The 26,887-nt window shown below is 56.1% G+C and overlaps 2 protein-coding genes across 3 annotated transcripts; one reads left to right on the top strand and one right to left on the bottom strand.

The window, feature by feature from the left end:
- Positions 1–1,490: 1,490 nt before the first annotated feature.
- On the bottom strand, positions 1,491–8,009 carry LOC147191284 (KN motif and ankyrin repeat domain-containing protein 1-like). Its single transcript, XM_086135609.1, is given in 10 exon segments — positions 1,491–1,514; positions 1,588–1,653; positions 1,656–1,694; positions 2,091–2,294; positions 3,002–3,144; positions 3,264–3,477; positions 4,098–4,185; positions 5,006–5,114; positions 5,611–5,733; positions 5,861–8,009. Coding segments are annotated over 10 exon segments (3,159 nt in total).
- Positions 8,010–9,495: 1,486 nt separating this feature from the next.
- mzt2b (mitotic spindle organizing protein 2B) lies at positions 9,496–11,944 on the top strand. Of its 2 annotated transcripts, none has more exons than XM_086135579.1 (5): positions 9,496–9,584; positions 9,797–9,995; positions 10,231–10,391; positions 10,492–10,638; positions 11,247–11,944. In XM_086135579.1, the coding sequence occupies exons 2-5, from the start codon at positions 9,811–9,813 to the stop codon at positions 11,396–11,398; spliced, it is 645 nt and encodes a 214-aa protein (XP_085991705.1). In that variant the 5' UTR covers positions 9,496–9,584; positions 9,797–9,810; the 3' UTR covers positions 11,399–11,944. The 2 variants fall into 2 exon arrangements, with proteins under 2 accessions (XP_085991705.1, XP_085991704.1); XM_086135578.1 differs by having other exon boundaries at positions 11,244–11,944.
- Positions 11,945–26,887: the final 14,943 nt, after the last annotated feature.

The raw sequence follows: 26,887 nt of genomic DNA, 5'->3' as shown, positions 1-26,887 counted from the left end.
GCCAAGGCGAGCGCTGCCGTTTGGCCTCGCTCGCCACCTCGCGCCCACAGGCCGAGAATCGGGAGACCCGTTTGTGCCTTCTCCCGATGTGGTCGTAGCGCCGATGACGGAAATGGCCGCGAGCGGCGCCCTTCGTGCGGCAAGAGAGAGACGTGGCGCACGTCTTATCAGAGGGGGAAGCGCATCCCGATTTTGAATTGCCCGTGAGCCCGCGGGGTCCCGGTCGCATCTCGGAGGCCCCCGACCATCGGCCCTTTGCTGACTTTGGAAGGGAGAAATTGGCCCTTTGGCTGGAGTTCTTCTCCCTTCCGAGTGAAATCGTTGACGATGAAAGGTCTCGCCGAGCAGCTGCGGCACGGCCCCCGCGCGCCGGAACGCTTGAGCCCGGTTTTCGGGGCCGGGGCGGATGCGAGCGCCCGCCCCCGCCGCGCCGGCCGTTGTCCGAGCGGGATCCGCGCGGACCGATGAACGGGCCGACCCCGAGCCCGACGATCTCCCTCGCCACCAAAGGAGCGCCGATGGAGGAGCGCGTCGGCGCCACGAGTAGCCCCCCCGATGGTCACGGCCATGTCGAGCCTCGCGGACGCTCGCCGACTCCTTCCACAGATGCAGTCAACAAAAGACCGCGTCTCAAGGCGCCGCCCGAGTTCTCGCTCTGATTTTGGGATGGCAATGCCAAAGGGTCCTGAGCACCCCCCCCCCCCCCCCCCCCCAAATTCACCGGTGAGGCATTTTTTCAGTTATTTTCTTGCATGGTCTTCCCGATGAGCATTGAAGGGGGGCGCTATTGTTAGCAAACAACAAAGTCGTTCCAATATGGAGCGAAAAAGTACGCCCAACGCGTGACGGCGTTCAAATTGGGTCGCAGCATTGCGCGGCGTCGGTCGCGCCTTTTCCTGGGAAGCGCTCCAAAACCACCGGCGGTTGCCGCGGCAACAGCTAATGGACGCTCGGCGGCGCTTGTACCGTTTGATTCACTCGCGCTCTCGCACAAAGGCGCAGGCACGCAGGCACGCACCGTTGTTTTGAAGACGGGAAACGCATCCTTTGTGCCCGGCGGCTTTATTCCGATTGCGCAAGATGGCGGCGAGAGCCAAATCGTCGAAATGCACATCGCGTTGGAAAGGACGTTTCTGACGGACTTTCCCTTTAAGCGCAGTCTATGATCTTGGGTGACATTGAGCAAGCAGGGACTTATTTCTTCCTTCCTTTTTGGGCACGATGTAAGTGACCTCTCGAGTTGTGTTTTTCTCTGGTGCCAGGTGGCGTCCCTCACGAATCGTTGCGATTTGGCGGACAATGTCCTTTCCCGCTCCATCCGCGCCAATCACAAATGACAGAATATCGCGAGGGTGTCGGGAAAGATTTTTGGCGTTGCCTCTGCGCCCGAGCCAACGCAAAGGGCAAATATTTTGTTGCGTTCAGCGCTGAAGGAACGGCGATTGGCGAATCCCCGGTCGGCTTGCGTTTATCCTTCATCCAGAAAGGAATTAGGAGCCTCCGCAGTCATGAGCCTGTTACGCACACAGAGAGAGACGAGTTTGAGTCTTCTGTCACCAAATAAAACCGATTCCCACACGGGCATACCTCGGGATGCGCTTTGGAGAAGTTGGCATGCGAGCGGAGAAGCGCGGCGATGTCACGGTGTCACGGTGTCCCGCCTCCAGGACGACGGTCAAGGCCGTGCCGTCGTCCTGAACGCAAAACGACTCCGTCGGCCCACCGGAAGCAGCCGCGGGGGCGCGCTACGCTGCGCTCTTCTGCCACCTGCTGCGCCTTCCTTGTAAGCGCCGCCAACACCGCAACTCGCCGGTTCTTTCTCGACGTTGCGCAAGGTGATCGCGAATAACCGGAGAGAGTAGCGATCGGACGAACTCCGTGAAACGTACGCGCCCGTACGCGTCTCGTCGTCCGGCGGGCGACGGCGATCGGGATTTCCTCCGGGACATGCAGCGTACGTACCGAGCGTGCGGCCGACTTTTGGGCGCCGCGGAAACGAGCCGACTTTTGGCATGCCCAAAAGTCGGCGAGGTGTCATTTTTGTGGCGAACGCGGCGTCGGCGTCGGGCGCGCTCGGAGCCGTGACTCACGCCGTCCTTGAGCGCGGCGTCGCACCGGGGCCGGTCCAGCAGCAGCTTCACCATGGCGGCGCGGCCGCGCTCGCTGGCGCACATCAGCGCCGCGGAGCCCTCGTCGTCCCGCGCGTTGACCTCGGCGCCGCGGGCCAGCGGCGCCCGTACCGTCTCCGCGCGGCCGCGGCTCACGGCGAGCATCGGCGCCGTCCGACCGGCCCGCTCGGCGCACGGCGACAGTTGCGTTCGACCGAGGGGCGGCTCACTCCGGAATCGCCCCAAAAAAGAAATCTCTCGCGCTACGATCGTGGCGGAGAACCGCGCTTGCTTTTCATACGTCGCATCGTGGTTCGAAACGGCGACGAGTGAGCCTCTCGGCTGTCCGGCGTGACGCCCGAGATGTTCATTTTCTCTTGACGGGGACTTGAAATGCATCTCACGGCTTCATTTTGCAAAGCGGGTCAACGGAACGTCACCAAAGTCGCGGCGCCTCGCCATGACCGCCGGCCAGGGGCGCGCGGATGGTTTCGCTTGAAACGCAGTTGCGGGTGCTGCGCTATGTTCGGTGATTTGACTCCGGAGCCCATGAGTTCACTTTGCCTTCTTTCGCGGTGGGAGTGAGGCTTTTAAATTGGTCTTCAAAAAAATGGGTCGTCGATACGAATACAATCGGAAGCTATTCCGTCCCGCCCAAAAGCCAAAAATATGTTGGATTGATTGAAGGCATGAGGCAGGAACGGGAGGGTGGACGCTCGTTTGTCTCACGCACCGAAAGTCGGTTCCCGTCAACTCAAGGTCGCGCACTTTCCATCGGCGTAAATGCGATGAGGTTGTAATGCGGACGAGCCCCATATCAAACGCATTCAAAGAGAAAAGAAGGAAAAGCAAAAAAGCCCGCGAAGGAGGTCCGAAACAAAAGGTGGACCGACCCGGCCGGCTCTGGCGTTGACGTCGCCTCTGTCGAAGAGCCGCTCCACCGCGCTCATGTCCTCCGCTCGCTCCACGGCGGCGAGCGCGGCCAGCGTGACGGGGGTGTAGCCCGCTTTGTTTTGCCTGTCGGCATCGCACACGTCTGCGGATGACAGCTCCTTTACCGCATCGCGCGCGCGCGCGCACTTTGGGTATATGAACCGCCTCTTGGAGTTGAATTCCATTTTCAAGGAATATCATTATGAAGAGGTTCGACCGTACCGGCATCCAGCAGCTTCCGGACCACGCCCAAGTCGGAGTGCGACACGCTGTAGTGCGGCGCCGTATTGCCGTCGGCCATGTTGGCGACGTGGCGCAGCAGCGAGGGCGAGATGACGCGGAAGCCCGACAAGTAATCCTCCACGGACTCGGCGGACGCCGACTTGAGGCTGGACGCGGAGAACCACTCCCGCCGGACCGTCTGCAGACAGTCGCGCTGCGGGGAAGACGACGCCGCTCGGGTCTTACCTTGCGCAGCTCCTTTTGACACTTCTGTGTTTTAGGCAAGTCGGCAAATGGCAGCAGAAATCTGCAAACGCTGAGCGACTCTCTTGCGCCGGTTTGGCTTTGAAGGAGCCCTGGAATTGGCCAAAGGGGGAAAAAAACAAACAAACAACGACGCATTTCTGTGGCTTTTGGAGATTTTATTTATTTTTTGTGTAGGTATACCCAGAATAGCCAAACTTTTTTCTTTTTGCAAAGCCAAACTGGCTTTGGGGACTGAATTCTGGCAATAAGTTAATACAATGTTTTTTATTTTTATAATTCGTTTTTTTGAGCGAGCCAGTCGACTAACCGACTAAAGAACATTTTTGCAAATTTGCATGGTGCGACCGTTGAGTCAAAGTGGTTCAAATTGGGCAGCGGACGGTGGAAATCTCCAAGAGTAGTCCCTTCTTTTTTCTGTCTTAACTAACCCCGTTCAAAGCAAAAGGCCTGCCTCGCCGTGTCTTTTCAGGCGCGGCTTCTCGCGACTTTCCGACGGATACGGATGCTTGCGAACGCCCCCGCCCCACAGCGACCACTTGAGCATTTTAGCATTGAGCATCAACCCACCAGCTCCCCGCCGGGCAGGCGCCTGCCATCGCTCAGGCGCGTCTTCGAGGCCCGGCAAGCGGATGTCATCTTCTCACTGAACTTGCACCTGGACACCAAGAGCAACGTCGGGTGAATTTGTTCCCAACCATCGATCCCGCTCATTTCAGAAGACTTTTCAGAGCTGCGGATTTTGGTCCGATCACGACTGCGGACTCCGCGCGCTGCCGTTTCAATGGAATCTGCCCGGCGCCTTCACGATCCGCGACGCCGTTCGATGCGTCGCATTCGCCGCCGCCGAAAGTAACCCCCACGGAACCGGAGATGACCGATCGCAAACCTCGCTGACTCCAAACGGCACAACGAAGAGGTGCCGCGAGGCCGTCGAGTGTGACGATTGTGACCGCGGCCGAGCTCGCTGGGGAAGCCCCTCCTCCTCCGATTCCCCGACATTTTCTCGAGGATGACACACTGGCGAGCGCGCACTCGGAATCCAGAAAGGCAGCGTAAAAGCCGCGCCTTTACCGAACGCCGCAAATCCCTACTTTTGGCCCCGCGTACTTGAAGCCAGCACCTCGTCGGCGAACGGCGGCGGCCCAGATGCAGAACGAGGCCGCGGCCCTACCTCTTGGCGACTTGCGATCTGGCCGAGCCTTTGGACGGCTTGCCGGCGACGACGCCTTTGATCCGTCTCGCCGGCGTTGCGTCTACGGGAGCCTCCCGCCACTTCCTGTTGGAGCTTCCTCCGGGTTGTCGGCAGCCAAGAGCTTGGGAGGTGGATTCAATCTTCATAGGATAATGATACAAATGAGTTTATTGCAGAGCAAATAAAAGGAGTCGCGCCCTGGACCGAAGGAGAAGTACAGCTACTTTGCGTTAAAAAAATTGAAATCGCCACGGCCGATCGAAAAGACGTTGGAGGTGTCTACCCGTCGGCCGCCCTCATCGACCTCATGTTTTTCCTGCTGTTGCTGCAGCCTCGCTCGCCGATTTCCTCCTTCGGGGCCTTGCGCGAGGCACCGAATAGAGTCGAGCCACCTAGACACAAAATGGATTCAAGTGGAACAACTTTATCGGTTACGCCACCCCCGTTCTTACTCGTACCGTTCCGGGCTGGTTTTTGCTCCCGTTCACGCGTTAACAGTTTGGCTTTTATCAGACGTGACGCCGCCGACCGTCCTCGCCGATGTTTGCATTCACTTGCGTGAGTTCGCCCGAGGACTCACCGGTGTTTTATCTTCTTCTCATTCTAAATCAGAGACGCGCAGGGCGGAAGAGAACGCTCGCACTCGAACCGCTTCTCGCTCCCGACCGAGGCGTTCCATTTTAGAGCCGCGACCGCAAATTGCCGCGCGGCGGCGGCCAGCAAAACGACTTCCAAAACCAGACGGCATTCCGAACATTGCGAGCGTCTCGCGGGCGGCCGCTTCCTCCGAAGCTAAAAGGGTAAGTCCAAGCGAGGCGTGAGAACGCCAAAGAGGCTCGCCCCATGTGATATCGTTTCGCCGTTCTCAAGCGATTTCTGGTGATTTACCTGTCGCGGCCGATGAGGTCTGTTGTTCTAACAGCTGTATCATTCTTTTCACCTCGGAGTCGGATCCACCCCGCTGGCGACAGGAGTCACAGGAGTCCGCTGCCAGTTGAATTTCTCCGTTGGCTGCGGCGGAGAAAAAGACGAGAGGGCCGGGGCATGGTCATGAAAACAAAGCCGTACGCCCGCGTGGTCACGCGCCGCCTGCGCACGACCGAACGGCCGTTAGCGTTTCCCCAATGACGAGGTCTACCTGAAGCCAAGGAAGCCCTTTGAGCCGCAGCTTTGCCGCCGGCCGATAGCGACGAGCCGCTTTTTCCTTGGGCGAAAGCCTCGCTTTGAGGACCGCCCCGTGGCTCCGGCACTGCCGCTTGCCCTTCGACGGCACCGTCCGCCGCGGGATCGCACCGCAGAGTCCGCCGAGCGGTCGCGCCGTCGGAATCGGACGGACCTCGTATCCTTCCCTCGCCGACGCCAACGCTCCTGGTGTTCACCGGGTCGGGTGGACGCGATGGTCCCGAGGCCATGTTTTTTGTTTTGAGGCCAACCAGGAAGTTCTCACGAACGTTCACGAATCCTACGCCGATGTCTCGGGTATTTGGTTTCGGGGCGTTTCCTTCCACGGGGCCGGTTCCGACGCTAACCGTGCGCGTCTTCGGGACGCCCTTGCCGTCTTTGACCCCTTTGCCGACGGACGCCGTCCCGGTCGAGGCGGCCCCGCGGGCGTCGGCGCGCTTGAGTCGGCTTCCGAGGGCGGCGTTTGCGCCGCCCTCGGAGCCGAAGGCCCGTCTCGCGTTCGGGAAACGAGACGCGGAGCTCGCCGCGGCGTCGCTACGCCGGGACGACGCCGCGGGTCCGAGACTTTCGACCGGATCCGTCACCGTGCCTCGGGATACCGTGTCCTTCGCCCGGCGGACCGTCACGTCCACGGAACAGTCGCCGCACGCGACCGACGTGAGTTCCGTACGCTTGAGATTCTGCCACGGAACTTCGGTGTTGCTTTGGCCGTCGCTGAGCTTCACCTCCGCTCCGACCCCTTGAGACTTTGTGGAAACGTGGAGCCCCACGCCCTTGTCCCTGGTTTCTACTCGCTCTCTGACCTCCCAGCGGGTCACGGCCAGATCCGGGCCAACGGCGACGTTTCTCAACTCGGGGCCGCCACGGGGCGCGGCCACATCCCTCACCCGCGCGGCCTCCCCCGCGCCGGCGTCTTTGAGCCGGGTGCGGTCGCCCACCCCTCGGCTCGCGACGGACGGCTCGGCGCGGGAGGCTTCGTCCACTCGATTGCGAGCTTCTGCAGCTCGGGGCTCCAGTTTCAGCCGCTTCATCTCAGCCCGGAGGGAGGACTCCTTCAACTGCGTCTCCAGGTGAAGGTTTTTCTCCTTCAAGTCAGCAATGACTCGTTGCTGCGCTTGAATCTCCGCTTCCAAATCCGCACCGCGTGGATGCTGAAACTCTGCTGGAACGCAAGCGTGACCGCGCCCCGTCGTGGCTCCTCCGTCAACGGTCCGGTCATCCCGACGGACAGAGCTTCTTCCTCGCCACGTCGGCTCACGTCCGGTCTCGATGGCCCTTTTGAGGGCCGGCAGCCCCTCGTCCCCGTCGCTGAAGTCGTCGCAATCCCTCTCCTCTTTGGCCCGCCATTCTTCCCCAGGACTCCCGTCCGAGTCCTGATTGCGGATTTGGAGTCGAGAGGCCAGTTGCCTCTTTTCCCCCCGAAGGACTGCGATTTTTACCCTGAGCAACGGGATGATCTTCACTTGCTCCTCCAACTCCCTCAGCCTGCGCAGGGCCAGCGCCATTTGATGGCGCACGTTCAGCAGCCGCGTCGGTCCGACGCTCGAGACCGGGTCGCTTCTTCCCGATCCCCGAGGGCTCGAGCGGAGGCGGCCCGCGCCGCCTCCGCCCCCCGCCGAGCGGCCAAGAAGCCCGCGCGTATCGCCGCCGATGCCGGGGGCCTCGCCGCCCGCGCCGTTGTCATCGTAAGCGCCCAAACCGGTGAAGCGAGACGGAGAACCGGGGGAGCTAACTCCCGCGAAGCTGGCCAGGCGGCGGCGGGCACCGAGCGAACGGCCAGTCGACTCCTGCTCCACCTTTAGGTGTTGCTCGGCGACGGTCCGCTCCGACGCAGGGTTTTGCTTTTGGCCCGAAGGAGCTCTCGAAGCAGGGGAGGACTTCAATTCACCACCGCCATCCGGTCCTTCATCTCCGGAGGGATGTCTGTCGGCGACGGATCCGTGCGGCGGAGGAAGAGGAGGGCGACCCAGGAGTCTCGTGTCATCGCCGCTCCAGGATGACAGAGACTCCGCAGAATGCCACCGGCCGGACGAAACGCCGCTTTGCGTTGGTTCCACATCGCCGGCGGCCGCTGGAGGCCTCCTCTTTAGGCTTAGCCGCCTCATGTTGACGCTGTTCTGGAGACGCCGGGGGAAGTCTGCGGTCAGTCTTCGGGTAGTTCGGGACGCCTCAAGCGGAGAATTTCATCTGTTACTACTCCTGCCAAAGAAAATGAAATAAGCCTTCTCAAGTCTACATGCGAAATGAAATCTCAGTGCCACTCGATTCACCTTCAAGCCTGACCGTGGTCCTCCTCGCCCTCTCTGATTTAAAGGCTCTTTTTGTCTATCGCGATGCTTTTGACCGTCGTATCGCTGAGGCCGGCCCACGTGAAGAGGAGGGACATCAATTCGAGGAGGGTTTGGCCATCCCACACAAACTCTTTTCAGCAAGAACTATCCCCAAAATGTCAAGTCTCGCTACACGGATCGGACTTACTCTATAATTACTGCTCAAGTTCCCCTCTAAATGCCGGCTGCCGTTCTTGGCTCTCGTCACTTCACCGCGGACTTTTTTTTTTCTCACAAAGTTTGGAAGAGTCATTCCTGAACTGTTAACTCCATAAAAGAAAAGAAAAAAGAGCACTTGATGTGAGTGGAGTTGAACATCATTTGAAGAGACTCTTTTATTTATGGGCTTCGACGCATAAACGCCAGTCAAAGAAACCACCATTGTTACCTGAAACATTGCTGAAGCCAAAGCCGCTTGGTTCCGGGAGGACGATGCAATGTAGCTCCGCGCTCATCTTGACTGATCACCATTGTGCCGTGCGAGAGCGTCTCACTTTCAATCTCTGCGCTTCCGTCGCTCCTTCAGTTAAACACGCGGATGAATGCGGCCCGGCGTACGACGCTTAGCTGAAGGAAATGCTCTACTGTCCTGCCATTCGCCGGTGGGACGTGTTGCGCTTCATCGCTGCACTTAAGTCGATTATTCAGGAACATTGACTTGAGAATGTATCTTAAAATGCTATAATTGTATACAAATTGCACAATGACAAGCCGGCGTGCACCTCGTTTCCTGTTTCGAATCGATCCCTTGCAAAATTTTGCACTGCACTCTGGCATTTTTTTTTTTCACGAGTTGTCCAGTACGTGTGCGTCTATCGTCCAGCGGTCAATGACATGCTCCGTCTCGTTTGACCCGGTCGTGTTTTGGAAATGTTACCACAAAAGTGAACTGTATCAATGATAGAGGTGTATTTTTCTGCTCCTAAGAGTTTTTCCCGCCTAAACTAATGACTACAAATCGAGCCACACATGTAATGGAGCCTTCCCTTAATCAAAGATAGTTTTAATCTGTGATTTGAGCCAAGGGTTAACATCCAACGTCGTGCTGAGGCGTTGGCGTGCCGATTGTTATCATGTTGAATTCTCTCTGATTTACTCAAAGTGCTCGTTTAAAAGTGCCACGGCACTCTATATCATGGTCTTGTTTCTTTCAGCTAAATCTGAAGTACGTGTAATAATATGGGCTCTTTTGAAATGAACCGTCGGGGAGGAACGAATCGGCTTGGACTTCGTATCCCAAAGTGCAATGCGTCCCGTCGCGTGACGATGACGTCAGCGCCGGCGCGCCGCGTGCGTCTCCGCGTCGGCTGTGGCGTGGTGGATGAAAACCAGCCTCGAAAGCCACTCGCGGTGTGTCATTTTCGCTCTACTCGATTGAGAAGCGTTTCTGGTTTTAGGTTCGGCGAAAAGGACTCGCTTGTTTCTGTTTGGGCGTGACGTGAGGCAACGACGCAACGTATACGCTAACCGCGAGCTAGCCGGAGCGGTCCGCACTTGCCGAACATCGGTTCGACGCGTCTCCTTTTTATGATTTTGCTTATTTGTCATTTGCGCGCACTTAGACGTTCCCGCCACGATGTCCCATCAAGCGGGACCTTCCGCTGCGGACTCCCCGGCGTTGTTGATCACCACCACCACCACCACCGCCGCCGCCGTGCATAAATACGCCATGAAGAAGAAAGAGATCCTGAACGCCGAGGAGAGTGAGCTGTATGAGCTGAGCCAGGCTGCGGGCATCACCGTGGACCAGGAGGTGTTCAAGTGAGTCCGGGGATCGGATTGCGCCTTCATTTTTCTGCAGCATTTTGGACGCGGAGCACGCACAATACCGACGCACGAGGAGTAGGGAAAAGAGCCGGTGGCTGCACCGCAACGTAAATGCCTGGCCCACATATGGACCAACAAGTTGTAGAATGCGAAAGTCTCCCGGCTGTCCATCGACAAAGCAAAACGAGACAACTTTACGCTCCTCTTGACTTGCGCCTTGTCCGTCCAGGATCATGGTGGACTTGCTGAAAATGAACGTGGCCCCTCAAGCGGTCTTCCAGACTCTGAAGGCCATGTGTGCCGGTCAGAGGGTCCCCGAAAGCTGCGGCGGAGACACCGCCGCGGCCTCCCATGTCACTGGAATCCCCTCGACCAAGGCAGAAGCTCGAGGTTCTCGCTTTGTGTTCGGTGGTGTTCAAAACGGAGGTCTCGCTATGATGAAAATAGCTGCTCGTCTGCACTTTGTCATCTCAGTCTTTTTACCTCACAGCTCAACAGGATGAGAGTTTGAGCTCTGGGAAGAGTGCTAAGATGCCCGCCGGTGCCCCCGCGGGGCCCGCACCGCGAGCCACCAGGGCCGGCGCCAAGATGGCGGCCTACGGCACCCAAGACGCCGGCGGCGCCCCTCACGCTCAAGGTCTTGCCTTTTGTCTTTGCTTTTGTTTTGCTTCTCTTGTGGCCCCGCGCATCCTGAATGCAATGCGTGTGCATTTGTGGTCGTCGGTGTGTGTGGCTTGATGCGCTCATTTGTCTCTTGTGTGTGTATATGAGTCTGTTCGCGTATGTTTTGTGTGTCTGTGTTAGTGTATGTTTCGTGTGTAATGTTTCAGAGTGAGGGTGTGCGCGTGTTCCGTCATGCATGTTTTTGGCTCGTGCGTTCATCGGCGACGCATGTGACGAGTGGTGAGTGCGCGCTGTCGCCTGACTTACTGCGTGAATCGCACTACGACTCCCGCCACTACTAATAAGTAGCCACGAAACAAAAGCTTTCCTTTTTCTTTTCTACAAAAGCTTTGAAATGGATCGCACACCGAATGGTGTAGGAAGTCACATTTAAAGTACTTGAATAAGGTCAAACGATAAATCTTGGGGTTTGCATTTATGTAGAAACATTTTGGTCCGCATCGGTGACATTTAATGAAACCCCTTCACAATCCTTCACTACAGCAACATTTTCCACATGGGGCGGGGGCGGGGGGGGGGGGGGTTGCCGCTCTCCTCCTGACGTCACCGCTTCATCAGCAGGGCGAAGCAAAGCGGCGTCATCCTCGTCGTCAGCGACGCCAGCCGACAAGACGCGCGAGGCCTCGGGCCAGCGGGCGCAGCGGCAGCCCAGCGCCAGCAGGGGGCAGAAGACGAAGAGCTCGGGAAGCAGCAGCTCCTCTTCGCAGATGTAAACAGCCGCCGGAACAGGTCAATCGTCTCGATACTCCACGAGCGCGTCATCATTCCTGGACAGTTCTGTCGCAAACCATTTCAGAGACGTGTACGAGATGTACATTCCGTTCTTAGGTCGGCGTTTGCCATCCTTTTTGAGTGACATAGATGAAGAACAGGATCGATTTTTGCTCGGCAATCATTCATAGTAACCGGACCCATTCATTGAAAACGGAGAGCGCGCCGCGCCGCAACATGTCGCCGCTGAGGCCCAAAGAAAATAACTCGATTAGAAGAAGCATCTTTTCATAGAAGGGAAGCGGACAGAAGTCGGATGCCGTTCTTATGCAATCGCAAGATTGTCGCTCCCGGAAACGCCGAATGGCAAGTAACTCTGGGGAAACCAAAAACGTTTCCCAAGCAAAAAAGTGTCGCGGCACGCCTCGGTCGGGGCGTCGCTGCGCTGGGTTCTTCGTCGAAACAATGTTCTCGCTCTGGCAGCGTTTACTGCGAGGGTCGTTAAATATTCTGCCACATTGTTTTCAGAATAAACTTTAAAATGACAATAGTTTTTTTTCCCGTCTAATTTCTCGGCTACTTTATTTGTTTGTACAATTTCGGAAAGGGAGATTTATTGATTTATTTTCTCCTGCCTGAAGTTTCGGCAAGGAAAATATGTCGTAGACAAGAGACGGTTCGAGCTCTTTGCGAATAATCACGGATGCCTTCTTCCTAACATTGGACACTTCTTCCAGCTGCCGAACTTTTTAGGGAGGGTCTCGATTTTGTACGCAGGTTATCAGAACGGCCTCGCAGATCATTCCAATGTCACGGTTGATACTGGCCCACATTTGCGTCGGCCGTTTAGGAAAATCCCTCACTTTGGTAATCGTTTGGGACACGGAGTAAAGGTCAAGCGCGTTCCCATGTCGGCAGCATCCAGAAGTCACTGGCTTCGGCTTCGGTGAACTTTGTGCGTTAAGTGAATCGTTGCCACATGGAGGCAGTAGAGTGACGCTGAATTTATGCTCCCGCCCCCACCACCACCACCACCACCTGTGCCCCCTCCCCCACTTTACAAGCCCCAAATGGTTGCGGGGATCCTCCTTGATTGGAGCGGAAGCGGCGCTGAACTGCAGGTTTTGTTTGTGCGTGCGTGCAAACGGAGAGGCGGTGTGCGGCTTCAGGGGTCATTTTAAAGTTCAGCGGCCGCCCGCCTTTTACGCGGCCGTCCATCCTCTTTATACGGCCCCGCCCGTGCACATTGATGGCGGCGCGCCCGTAATTGATGCTGCCATATTGCCGCGTTAATGGGCCTTGACGGAGCAAGAGGGGAACGCGGCACGGGACCGAGCTTAACCCTTCCCGCGCCTCCGTCCCGGCTTTTCGCAAACTGGGTCCCGGGTGATTAGCGTGCCGCCGCTCGCTTGATGATCGGGGGAGCGGAGACGCCCCTCCGACTCCACTTGCGAGAATAAACAGTCGCCAGCTGTCACCGCTCGCCTCCGTTGTTGCTCGCGGGCCGCCTAAATGTGTTTGACAAAGCCGGTAAACGGCCAGGAATTTATTCTCGGCCTGCCAGGCTGCGGCTCCCCGTGTCACCTGTAGGGGGCAGTGTGGCCCCGGGAGTGGCGTGGGGGGGGGCGCTCCCTTCCCTTCCCCAAACCTTCCCGTATCGGTCCGCCAAGCCTGGCCTTTTGGATGTGTTTATTTTCTTCCGAGGGAATTTCACTCTTCCATTAAATGGAGAGCGCTATCCCTCACACGCAGAAGCACCAGTGCTCGTGCTTCTACACGCGCCGTTAATCAATAGACGACCAAAGCGTGCGCCTCGGCCGTATTGTGCGAGGCATCGCGTTCAAGAAGGAGTGCTTCAAATCGTGAACGGAAGCGCTGCGACACGATGCCGAAAACAATATCCGCATTTTGCGTATCGCGTCGATGTCGACAAGCCGCCCAATTTGGGACCTTTTGCGCCACACTGTTTGATTCCGTTTTCAAACTGGAAACATGCTCTGATCTCTTGGCTTCATGTTTTTAGAGCTGTGGTCAATTTCTCCGGCACTGCTTCATGCGTCCCGCACACACGTGAACTTGATGATGAACCCTTTAATACGAATGAATGAATCTTTGTGAGCAGAGTGATCTCTTTTGTGATTTCTCACTAGAATGACCGAACAAGGTAGGAAACAAATATCCATCCATCCATTTTCCGCCGCTTATCCGAAAGTGAAACAAATATCTCCCGAGTGCAATCGACAAGGACAATGGGCAGAACAACGGTCACGGCGGCACTCGTAATTGTCCCGCGTATGTAGAGCGTAAATCTTCACTCCTGAACCCTTGTGTGGCATTTCTAGCAAATCATTCCGTCCCGCCACTCGTGAGCGGTTTTGAGAGCAGGCCTACTCGGTTCCCGCGGGCTGCCGAGGGCACCGTCGCGATGACGTCTCTTTCGAGTCTTCGAAGCGCCTCGGCTGACTTTTGCCTAGACGAGCGGGGTACGTGCACCTCGGACTGGTCAGCAGCCCCTTTGCCAAGTTAAATGCGACTCCCCGCAACTTCAAGTCAAGAGTGTCGTCCCGAATGAAGATCAAACGCAATCGCCATCATCGTAGCAATAATGACAACACAAGAAATTGAATCATAGTGATGAAAAAAGATGGCCCCGTATGTCCCTCTGGAAGAAAAAGAAACGAGCCGCTCCGCTCCCTCTTCTGAGTCTTTGGCAAGGAAATGACAAAAGAAACGATTGAAAATCAAACGCTAGCCGATACTGAACAAAGAGGTCGACGCCAAATCCGAGCCGTTTGCCATGAGCGTACCGGAGATAAATTCCATGGAGAATTGCAAACGGATCTCCGCATATCGCATCCGTTCCCATGGAAGTCATGACGTCCGTTCGTCCCTCCCTGCTGAGCTTCGTACTCTGTGTAGCATATTACCACGCAATCTTTTCCACCGTGTTGTGTTTGGACCATCCGTAGTTCCAAACCACACCGATGTTCAATTTCGCTTGCGCATATGTTCAATGTCCATTTGGAAATGTTTGAAATATGAAGATGACAAATTCAACCGTGTCTTCCTTTAACGCGGGAAAAACGGCTTGAAAATGAAAACAAAAATGGCAAAAGCAAGCAATGTCTCCGACGGGAGCTCTTTCGGGATCTGATAAGAGGACAAGACCGCAAGCGCTGCGCAGATCCAAGTGTCGCGCGGCATCGCTCGAATACGTTGTGCAGGTGTGCCTAATATTTGCGTGCAGTGTCCCCCGTGTGCGGCCGAGTGCATAGGAATCTTGTTTTCTTGCTCTGCGCTTGCATCCTCCATCCTCCTCGCCAGGGCCTGCCTGCAGATTGGCTATTTCCCGCGCCCGGCCGGCCCAGCTCTTATCAGCCGGCCGAGTGCTGATTGTTGCCGTGTCTCTCGGGCTGACTGACAGTTGGCGCGCTGGCTGCTGAAACGGCTGATTTGGTCAGTGTTTGTCTGCGCCGCCTTATCTGCAGCGCTTATATTAACTGCCTTGACAGTGTGCGCCGGCAGTCTCGCTCCATCTTGTGCAGGATTGGGGAGGGGGGTGCCCTGCGCCGCCCCAACTGTCTTTATCTGCTCCTGTGTGTGTGTGTGTGTGTGTGCGTGCATGCGTATGTATGTATATATATATATATATATATATATATACAGTGGCGTTCCGTCAGGGCCAGTAAGGCCTTCTCTGCTGGCCCAAACATTCTCAGCTGAGAACAACAAATTAAATTTGTTGTTTTATTTTCATAAATATGTAAACAAAATTATTCTCTGTATTCTTGACGTCATATTATTTCCACTTAGTCGAGTGGCTTTCAATGCTATTTAAAATAACATTGAAAGCCACTCGATAAATACCGTATTTATTATGGTTGAGTTTTTAACCAATCATATTTCAGCTAGCTCGTGTTGCCAGGTAAATTAAATTTGCTCGGGGCCTTCGGATGAAACAGAGCACGCCGCCGTGCGCTTTAAGCGAACGGGCACGGTCAGCTTGCAATAGCCAATCAGATCACGAGTCTTAAGACTCAACTGCGTCCTCGGGCCAGCTCGAAGGGCTTACGTCGAGACTGGCCGTGCGCGTTCGGTGATTGGATAAACGCCTTTTCTGTTTACTGAGAATTGTATCCTGACTTGTTCAATAAAGATTCTTTAAAAAAAAAAGTCACTGCATTTGAACCCAAAATGGCCGAAGGAGAAGACGTTCGATCCGGTTGCAGAACTACTTTGCACTCGATTTTCAAGAGGGTTCTTCCACGAAAAGCCGGTTATTGTGCGAAGAGGTCGCCCGAGTCCCGCGCTAGCTAGCCTGTCCCAGCAAGAAAAATGGTTTGTCCGTCATTTTCCGACGAGCAATTATGAACGGTAGACGTGGCTCACATCCTCCGAGGAACGCCGCAAATTGTACTGCTGGGAATGCCGATTGCTTGCAACGGACCGGTTTGGTGTTTGGAGCCACACTGGATTGTTTTACCAAGCCGGCAAGGAAACATCGGAGCACGGCTGTGCACTTGCAAGCTACGGCGCGTTTCAAAACGTTGGGGGACACCCGCGTAGATCTGCACCTCGGTGAACAGGCACTACTTTGGTGAGTTAATGAATTTCATTTTACATTTCTTCTTGTCGTTTGATTTCGTTCGTATTAAATGAATGGTAACGAAATGAAATGACAAAGATACAAAAATGTATCCAATAAATCTGCTCACCTGCAATTTATAATGGCGCATTGTAGTCACCTTCGTGCACGAAAGTTCGTTCAATGTCAGCTGCTCAACATTTTCAGTTATTTGCTGTTGTATCGCCGATTTTCAAAATGCAAATCATCCGTTTACTTTATTTTCAAAGAATAGTTTGTTTTGTTATTGTTTGGTTGCTGTCTTATATGAAACTGCGACATTTATTACACAGACTTGTTTAAGGTCACACAGCGTCGTTTGGGTGGCATTTTATTTAGTATTTTTGAAATCATCTTTTTATTTTTGGCAACATCCTGCTCTTAATCGTGAATGCATACTTGATGGTTTTAAATGCTCCTGAAATGAAGTGCTGCTTGACGAGCCTATACCGTACTGTATTGTGTTAATGTGTGTGACGTCACTGAAGGCCTAAGGTTGAAATGCACGGCCCGCCACTGTATATACATATGTGTGTGTGTGTATACAGTAATTTCCATGAGTTCATCTATGACATTTCACATTAGAGCGTTAGCATTAAGCTAGCAGGCTTTCCTTGGACAAAATATTGGTTACGCATATTGTGTTGAACATTTTATGTTGAAGTTGAAATATCCAACATTTGCTTCCCGTTTGCTTTATTTGTCCGTTAGACTGCAAATTTTGACGGGGCGTGACAAGTGAAGCGTGCCCCAGTCAAAGCTGGCCTTATTTCTTAGTCCGTTCCCCCATGTCGACATTGCCAGCGAGAAGAATTGCGCCGGACGAATGTGACACACCGATTGTTGCGCCCATTTTGCTGATGTCCACTGGTCTTTTCGCCGCGTCGCCGTTCTGCGCGAAAGGTGGCAATCGTTTGACTTGGGATGTTGGAATAAGTCGAGTCAAGTGCCCTTTTTTTATAGCTTTGGAGGGAGCAGCAGAGGCAAGATGGCGGCCGTCTGAAAGAGGCAAAGTTTGATGTTAACACATCCGATTCCGTTGTATGAGAGCACAGATGAATACACGTCGTCGCCGCGATGCGGAGATTTGGGGCGGGGGACGTCCGCGCCCCCCCCGCCGGCATTGTAAGCGGCTCAAATAGACAGAAGCCGAGCAGGTAAACGCGGCCTCCTTAAGCCTTATTTATTGATCCGCTTTATTCGCCGGAGGCTATCGGCGCCGTCTGTTCGCCGCAGATGTGGGGAGCAACGGAGCTCACGTTCGTCGGCAGTAGGCGGGCGCACGCGCTTTCGGATGCAAGGGATGACGCATCCTCAAGCCAGAATTCTTGGCCGCAGCTGTTCAGATTGCCTTTGTTGCCGCTAAGATGCAGTCACGCAAGGGCCCGAGTTCTCAGACTGGTGTCGGTGCATTTGTCCCGTAAATTGGAGGTCCGTTCGGAATGAAAAACGTCGGCGTTTGTGAGCGACACGATTCTGGACGACGGGACTAGAATATAGTCTTCTCTCGAGGCATCGCTTCCAGAATGCGTACTTCCTACTTTTGGAATTGACTTGCGAAAACATCAATGCCATCCCATCCTGACTTGGCCGGAGCGAGGTTGACGTCCACTCCCCCGCTCTTGCCGAGTCACGTTTGCGGGCGATCCGGACTCGGCTGTCCCGAGGCGCTCGCTGGCCCACGAGTGCTTTTGATGTTGTTGTCTTTGTTGTGAGCCGTGCCCGAGCCTCCTCCCGATTGGCTGTTTGTCTTCGCAACCGAACGCACGGGTGACGTGGCGCTTCCTTGCCGCTCCGGCCTTATCTCAGTTGAATAGTTCACGTAATTTAGCTCCCCGCTGGGTTTTATGGTCACTGATGAAGTCAGATGTGGTGGGGGGGGGGGGGGGTCGTGTCTCTTTTCATGTTTGCCTTGCCGTTCCCGTTTCCTTGGTTATTATTTGGGTTGTGTGTGGGGTTTTTTTTTTGTAATATCCAAACGTAATCATCTTGCCACTTGCACGGTTGAAGTGGTCTTTGCAATCCGTCTCACGGCATGCCGTTGGCTTTGCGGGCGCTACAGTACACATCGAGTCAAGGACGACTTGAGTCTTTCAGCGTTTGTTTAGTGTCGCATGTCATAAAATTGCTCACGAAAGTTGCATTTGAGTCCTCCACCTGCGGCAGAGCGTTTGTTGACCTGCTCAATGCACTTTGTTTAGCTTAGCGCAACGGCTTCCTTCCGTCTGTATAGTGGGGAACCCCCCCCCCCCCCAAACATTTTTGTATGCAATGTATTGTCGCGTCAACATGAATGCATGGCGGAGCTGCAAAGACGTGCAAACAATCTGCACACGGAGTGATTAGCTGCTAATTAGTAACTAAATAATAATCACAGAATTGTCATCATTTCTATGAGTTGTGTGTGTGTGTGTGCGTACACGCCTGCGTATGTGTGAGATGTTTCCACATTTCTATTAATTAAGCCAAAGGCAATTCGGTTGCTGTCTTTGTCACATTCATTTGCACACTTTCTTTTGTGTAGGTGTGCGCGTGTGTCCCCCCCCCCCCAGTATGTCGCTTTTCATTGCTTCTAATTGGCTACGTTTAACTCTCCTGAATGAGAGCACCTCTACTTTAGTCACCAGACACCGCTTGTTTTGTCGTTCCACGTGTGAAATGCAAATTGACGGCGCACGCGGAGAGAGAAAACGTCGTGACCATTCCTTCAAACAGCCCGCCGCCCGACCGAGTCGTAGACGGCTGCAAACGGTCCCGCTGAGAATGTCGGGGGGGGGACATTGAGGCCCAGCCTTCCCCAGGGTCCGAGGACGGGCAAAACACCGCTCGGCGGCAACGCCGCGCCGCGCCGCGCCGCGTCCTCCCCAAATATCAGCGTTGTTGTCGCGTCACGTCCGCGGCCGGACTCGCGCGCACGCGTCAAGGCAGACGCTCTCCATTTTTCTGCCGCACGCTCGCAGGCCGAGGCTTGAGTCGGCGCGTTGACCTCCAGGAAGTACCAACGTGGCTAAAATGTGTTTTTCACGATATCTTGGGAGATCCGACATGAGGTGCGTGCGAGCGCGCCGTCCTGACAGTCCTCAGCCGGCAGTGCTTTTTGTCTTTTGCCATTTCACTCTGGTGACTTTCCATTTCCTCGCCATCTTCAGCTTGATATTCCGCCTCTCTCTGCTGACGCCTGAAACACCCCCCCCCCCCCTTCACTTTCCTCGTCCCCTCGGCAGGCTGGTGATTGACACTTACAAATTACCCGGCGGCAGTGGCATTGTGTGTGACCCCTCTCTCTCATCTCCAGCCCGCCGCCGTTTTGTCATCTAATTACTGCGAATCCCCGGCCTGCTCCCCTCTGCTGCATTTTTAATATGCCCTCGCCCCCCTCAGACGCGCGCGCGCGCCCCCCCGTTCACCTGCCTCACCTGCATCTCATCCCAACACTTGGAGCGCGAGCTCATCGTCTCCATATCGTCATCCTCCGGTGCAGCGGCCCCTCCCCTGAGCGTTTCCCCCCCCGCCCCCCCGGCCACCTCCATTATCACACCATCGGCTCCCCTCCTCCTCGCTCCGTCCGACGTCCGCGTCGATGCGTCCGTTCGCTTTGTCGTCTCCGTTCGGACCGTTTGGTAAAGGCGTCGTTGGCTTTGTGGGATGAGGGCGCCAACGAGCGCCGGCGATGGCGAGCAAGCCGCCAAGGGGATCCCACGATGCGCTCCTCTCGCCGTTGGCGTCGCTCTTCGCGTTGATCGTCGGCACTCGCGATAGCAAGCAAGGGAAAAAAAAAAAGAGAGAGAGAAGCCTGAAATAATACTGCTGCGCTTTTAATTGCAACTAAAGGGAACAAAAGCGCTTGAGTGACTTGTGCTGCTTTGCCGAATTCCTTCCCGACCGCGACGGGAAAGGATCAGAATGGCCGCGATCAGAAAGAATGAGAAGAAATGATCTGGGCCACCTCAACGGGACAGAAATGATGAAGGGAGGGTGAAAAGTAGCGGAGGACGCAGCCGGTTACTTGCGGAACAACGGCCACTTGGCCTTTGGTCTCGTGCACGTGCTCGCCTCACAGCTCAACTCCATCGGCCCACACATCAGCATACCGTTGGGGGGGGGGGGGAGTCTTGTCACTTGTGGGACACAAAGTAGGACTCGGATATCACTCACAATTATTTTAGCTTATACTCTGACGTACATTAATTTATTTTATTTTTAGATGATTGTGTGCACACAAATTTGCGCGCGTGCGTGTGTGTGTGCGCGTGTAAGTCATCCACAGGCAGAGAGCGCCCCCCCGCCCCCCCCCCCCCCCCCCCCCCCCCCCGCTCTCCTAGCTAGAAATCGGCTGAGCGTGACGGGCCGCACAGGGAGAGGAAATACTGTCACGGTGCCGTAAAGACTGAACACGATTCATTCCAAGACGCGTGAGAAGAACCAGGGAGATTGCAGTCACGTTTTCTGCGGCGCCTCGGAACCCGTCTCCCATTTGGACTCTTCCCTCTGACATGATGAATGGATGAAGGCAGGAGACGGTCGTCGTACAGAGCCGACTTGACTTGCGTTCCTTTTGGTCGTGGGAGCGCTCGAGATGGAATTGTCACATTGCGCCTTCGGGAACCGAAGTTGAGGGCCGCCCCGTCGAAAGCGGGACGGGCCCCCGTCCGGTCGGCCGCGGCGGCTTCCCGCGTCACCGCGACTTCCCGTTTGGGCGGGTTGTCGTCGCCCGGTGAAATCTCTCCCGGGGCCTGCGTTCCGGCAGATGCGGAAGACCCGCGGACCGAAGCGGGCCCGGCTCTCGCGGCTCTTGGGCGCGGCGGGATTTAGCGCGGCCTCGTTAGCTTGTCCCCGGCCGGGAGAAATATGGGCCTCCGGAGAGAGAGTCTCGGGGACGGCGGCTAATGAAAAGAGAGCGAGGAAAGGCCAGCTGACGGCGGATGCGCGGACAAGGCGGAGAAATGGGCGTGGGGGGGGGGGCGTTGGCAGGAAGGGAAGGAGGAGGAGGCGCGGCGGCGGCGAAACTAATGGTCCCGCCCGGAGGAATAGGAGTCGATCAATCATCTTTAAACAAAAGCAGCAGCCCCGGGAGAATATTTAAGAAACGCTTCTTTAATTAATAGTCCCCGCGCTCCTTCAAATATGAACCTCGCAGGTCTTTGGAGGCCTGCGGGCGTCCACTCGGAAACGCTTGCCATCAAGAAGGAGCCGGCCACCTTTGCTTGCCCAAAAGTCTCTTTGTTTGTTTTGAAGTAGGCACGGTTGCCACACTCTAAGCACGCCTCACCAAAGCGGCCAGAAATTTGGGAGGCAGATCGACCACGATCGGACCCACACAATAATCTCCCTCGGCGGATTTCCAAGGCTCCTTCAAAGACACTTTTGGACGACAGATTTAGTCTGCTCCGAAGTCATGCGAAGCAGGTCGGCGACTAAACTGACCACCGTTTTGTGATGCCGATGTGAGCGCGGCACGTTGGGGCAAAATGGATGACTTGGCATCAAAGGCAAACCATATGCACACGTCTCCGCAAGGTCTTGGGCAGTTTTACTTCTCCTTGTGTTTTTTTTTGGGGGGGGGGGCGGGGAAGGGACCTGGACCGACGCAGAGGTCGCAAAGAAAACATACCGGGGAGACGGAAAGCTGCCGTTTTAGTACACGGCAGGTTTGCTCGCGTCATTTTTGCAGCGTGCCAGATTTTCGACCAAAAATACAAATCTTGCCCAGAGAAAAAAAAAGCGGCCGCACAGAAGCTGAACCGGCCCGGCCGGAAAGTCGGCCCTTTTGGCTCCGCGCTGCCATTGCGTCATCGCAAAGATCTTTTCGCTGTTCAGTCCCCGGAGTCAATTTCACCGAGGAAAATGAAATTGGGTGGCCATGCTTTCCTTGAGTAGAGCCAGCCAAAAATTCTCCCCAAGACGGGGCTGAAAAGACCTCGAAGGCCCGCCATTTGGACTCATTTTCTGGGGGGCTTCAAATGAGAGATTTCGCCCGATCGCTACCAGACTTGAACCGCGCACGCTCGCCAGTTGGATGAGGCGCCATTGCGCAACTTTTCCAAAAACCGTCCCCGCAAAATCGGCCCGCGCGTCGGAACCAAAATGGCGGCACCCCAAATGAAACGACTCGCGTCTTGAACATTTTGCATCGGCGGTTGAAAGCGCAAAGGAGAGGTGCCACCCGGATCGACGGAATCGGTTTGAAATGAACCTCCTTTTTGCTTCCACGCTAGCATCGCAAACCACACGCGTCTTTATTTACAACCCTTTCCATTTTTTCCCCACGTGTAGCCGCTCCGCCCGCCGTCCCAAATCGGAGGCAAAGACGCTCTTTTTCTCGGCAGGGGAGCCCGTATTCTCCCGGGTATTCTCGCCGAGCGCTTTGCATATTGAGCGAGTGTCTCGGCGGGCCCGCCGTTTGCTCCGCATTATGCACGTCCGAACGGCAAAATTGCACCGCGTGCGACGACGACGCCCCCTATCTACGGACGGAGAGCGAGAAAGAGCGAGCGGCTGCCGCTGGAAAGCGTGAAGACAATAATGCAACGTGACACTTCAGAAATGAGAAGCCGGTCGCTTGGCAACAGGCCCCGGGCGAGGGGCTGGCGGGGCAGAGTCGGCGCGGGTGGGGGGGGCGAGGGCGAGCCAGCCGCAGAGCGAGTAAATGATGTTTGATCAGAAGCGGCGGCGGACGAGAGAAGCCTTCGGGACGGGGGCTGTGGGGGGGGGTGTCTTCACGCCTGATGTTTGGCTTCGGGGGGGTGAGCAAATTTGTCCTTTAATTGTGTTTTGGTTCTGATACAGGATCAATATTTGTTCCCGGCTCGCGGGCTGTTCTTCTCAAAACATCCCCGCGCCGACGCCGGGCCGTATCGACGGCGTTCTTTCCACCGTTGATGAACCTGCCGAGGATCTGCTCAATTTCATCGGTGAATGGCATTTTTCAAGCCTCCGTTTCAAACGCTTTCCAGTTTTGCCGCGTTTGTCCACCGAGCGGCGCGACCCTCTCCCCAAGCCCCCCCCCCCACACCCCACACCCGCAGCGACCTCTCGGATCAACTTGGAGACGCCTTTGTTGACCAAGTTTGTGCTGACTGTCGACAACATCCAAATATTCATGACAAAGAGGCTTCCCAAAGCAGGCGTGGACCGATTTGCTTTGAGGGCGTTGGAGGCGGCACCGTGTTGAGCTGTTGCAAGTATGTCGTCCCCCCTTTCAAAAGTCCGTTTCACGATGCCGTAAGCCAGGCCTGTCAAAGTCGGGTCCCGGAGGGCCGCCGCCCCGCACCTTTTCCGAGTCTCCCCGTTGCGACGCACCCGATTCAAACGATCCGATCATCGGCGAGCTCTGCGCGAGCCCGACATTGAACCCGCTCATTTGAATCGGGTGAGACTTGCGGGGCGGCGGCCCCCCGGGACCCGACTTTGACGCCTATGTTGTAAGCCGTTGAGACACGGGGCCCTTTCCGACCGACGCCGCGCCAAAATATCGGACGGCCGTTGTACAAGAAGCCTCTCGTTCAAACGGATCGGACGCCAATTTTGACCTCGCTCGTTGTTTGACAACCGACGGCTGTAAAAGCGGACGTCAAGGTTGAATTCGACCGGACCTAAAAAAAGCAAGTTGTAAGATGACCTTCAGTGAAGGGGGCTACTCGCATCTCACTTGGAGAAGAAAACCAAAACGGATTTCTCTTTTTCTCCATTCTCTTTCGTAATGTTTATGGTTGGGTGCGCAACTTCAAAAAAACGGGAAGTCTGCTGTAGAACAACCCGACAGTCCTGTTTTTTTTTCTCACTCTCTCTCTCTCTCTCCATCCCTCCCAACACTGCGGCTCGTGCTTTGCATAAATTGCCAAGCAAACACAGCCGTGTGCACAAAGTTTAGAAAGAATTGCCTCCACCGGTGCGCCGCACATTCTACGAGCGCGCGCGCGCGCAGGCGCGGCGGCTGCGGCATTGAATGCGATAGGGAAGTGAAAAATGATTAACCCGAGGTCAGCTCTCAGCCACAATCTCGGCGGCGCTCAAAGAACATCCTCGCCTGATTTACACTCGTCATGTTCCACAGCACACATTTGCATATATTTATTAAATTCGCCGCGCGGCGAAGAATAAAATAGAAGGCGGGAGAGGGTGCGGCGGAGGGTGGGGGCTGGCTTATTTCGGGAGGCGTGTTTGGGATAGATTTGCCTTTCATTCCTATTCCCCCCCCCCCACCTTTGCGACTCGCCTCCTCTGTCTCGGCGTTTTGTTCGCCGGCGCCGGAGCCGAGCGTCACGTGGCCGCGGGTGAGGACGGGGGGAAAAAAAAAAAAAAAAAAACCAAGCCAACAAAAACGTGGCGGCCGTGACCTCGTTATCACGGCAACGCACGCTGCAATTTAGTGAGCGCAAAACAAGTCACGGCACGCCCCCCCCCCCCCCTTTTTCCCAGGTGACGATCGTTGCCATCGGGCTTTCGGACACCGAGGCTATTGTTCAGACCCCCCCCCCCCCCCCCCCCCAAAAAACAAAAGTACAATTTTGCCGTCTCCTTGGCCGTGAGTTAGCAAACATGTACGGCCGAAGTCGCGAGCAAATGCCGTCGACAAAATTCACTCGTTGTCTCGACGTTCTTTTGAGACGGCCTCGTTGCTTTGTTTGTCTGGAACGTGGCGCTTTGGAGCAACGCTCGGTTTGTTGGTGTCGATGCGGTGCCGGTGTGCTTGCGTGAAGAAGATGGCAACCGGGGGGGGGGCTCCGGCCGCCCAAGTGCGCTCCCATTCCGGCTATTGCCGTGTACACGCGCGCCGTCGGAGACGTGGACCTTTTTGTTTTGTGCTGTGACACCTTTCAGCGTGCATCTCATTTCATTCGGATGCAATTTTCCGCTGCCGTTCTTCACTTTTGTCGGACGTCAGAACACAATGGTCTTGTTCTATGTTGCCGGTGGAAAGTAGCGCCGTCGCTCCCTCACTAGCTTCTGAAAACGGACTTTGCCTTCCGGTGTGAAAGGCGGCGTCTTTCTTGTAGGCTTCTCTGCGAAGAGTCTCAAATGGTCTTTTTTTCCCCATCGAGGCACCCTTGTGCCGCGTCTCCGTGTGAAATCGGGGGCACCCCCCCCCCCCCCCCCCGCAGTCGGCGCTCCGCGTGAGCGGCAGGGGTCGCGCGCTCACCGTTAGACGCCGCTTCAGTCGAGCTCTGCGCGTGAGAAACGGCCCCGTGTCGCCATCGACTTGTTTTTGTTCAACGTTTCATCGAGCGCCGCGTAACCGCGCGACGTGTTACTTAATCACCGCGAGCTTGCTTGAAGGAATGAAAAACAAAACAAAAAAAGTGGCGAGTGTGCAAACATCCCATCGCACGCCTCCCCTCCCCCTTCTCCGAAGCACCGACACCGACGCGAGCAGCCGCGATCAATACGGCCCAAAGCCGCGCGCCACCTTCATCCATCAGCGGCGGGACGACGCCGGCCATCAGTTAGATGCACGCCGCCGCCGCCTGCTAAATGGGCTCCGGCGGAACATTAGCGAGCGGCGCCGTCAGTTTACGCGGGTGCGCTCTTATCACGCCCAGTAAATAATTCAAATGAGAACGTAATAAAAAGACGGGCCTTTACCCCCCAAAAAAGAAAAAGGAAAAAGAGGAATCATCCCTCCGGGCGCTCTTGCAGAAGAAATCTACCGGCTGTCCGGGTAGCGCGACATACAGTCGTGCCGTCTGCCGGGCAAGTAAGACGACTGCCATCTTTAGCGTTTGTTGTCAGGCGCAACAGCACACGCGGGGGGGTGGGGGGGGGGGCCTCCCTCGCACAAAACGAATTGGAGTGGCGGCGTGGGCCGGACGAACACAAATAGTCGCGCACAGCGGCGGTCTTCGTTTGGAGACCCGCCTTTTTGTTTTTGCGCTTGGCAATGAATGCGCGCGAGCCGTCCGGCGATTGCGCGTCCGAACCAAGAGAAGCGCCGCGTCGTCGCAAAACCTCCGCCGCATTCTTTGAACGGCAGCAAAGTAGCCCCGCCCCGCCTGCCGGACGCGTTGATGTCGGGAGATGACCCTTGCGACGTTCCGTTCGAGGGATCGCTCGGCACGCGGCGAAAAATGCGACGCGGGCCGGCATAGGTGGGCCCAAAGAAGGAAACGCTCATTGAACGACAAACAAAAGCCGTGCAAATGACGGGGGGGGGGGGGCGACGGGCCGCGCGCCAGCCAGCCCGCTTTCCTGGCATCGCCGCCGGCTCGGGAGAAGTCAAAATATTGGCAGGCGGGATGAGAAGCGCCGATGGCGGCGGGCCAACGCTCGCCGGCGCCAATGCCGGCGGGCGGGGCGGGAGCGCCGGACGCGCCGGGACCGGACTCGCCACGTAAGCCTTCGCCGAGCGAGAGGCGCACGCGTGACGCAAAGGCGCGATAACGCCGCGACATACGCTTTGCGCACAAAGCCGTCCGTCTGGTCCCGCGCCATGTGTCTCAGCTGTGCCGCCCGCCCCCTTCTCACACACTCGCCCCCCCCCCCCACAGGCCTGGACCTCCCGCATATGCCGCCCCTCTCGTCCACGCCACCCCGCCACTCGTCTTTGTGGGCTAATTAGCGGCGAAATTGGTGAATTGCAGGCTGGGACACACAAAGCGAGTGAATGGAAGGCCCCGTCTCGGCCGCGGAGACACTCGAGCAGAGCCGAGCGCCACTTCAGCCCTGAAATGGGACGCGGTAAAAGAAGGAGGACGGCAGCCGCCGGGGGAGGGAGATGCGGGAATATGCCCCTCCCCCCAAAATCCAAATCCTCTCTCATATTCTTCATGACGTCGCCGCTCCGGACATCTCGCTAAGAATCCAGATGAAGTCTCCCAAAGGCACCAGAGAAACTGGCCTCCGTGTCCTCACCGTGACGGCGATCGGTTGG

This window comes from Hippocampus guttulatus, chromosome 17 (genome assembly GCF_054856545.1).
Source record: "Hippocampus guttulatus isolate MCC_2025c chromosome 17, RoL_Hgut_1.0, whole genome shotgun sequence".
In the NCBI taxonomy this organism is placed as follows: domain Eukaryota; kingdom Metazoa; phylum Chordata; class Actinopteri; order Syngnathiformes; family Syngnathidae; genus Hippocampus; species Hippocampus guttulatus.
The sequence above is the reverse complement of the archived record's forward strand: the minus strand, read 5'-3'. Positions and strand labels throughout refer to the sequence as shown.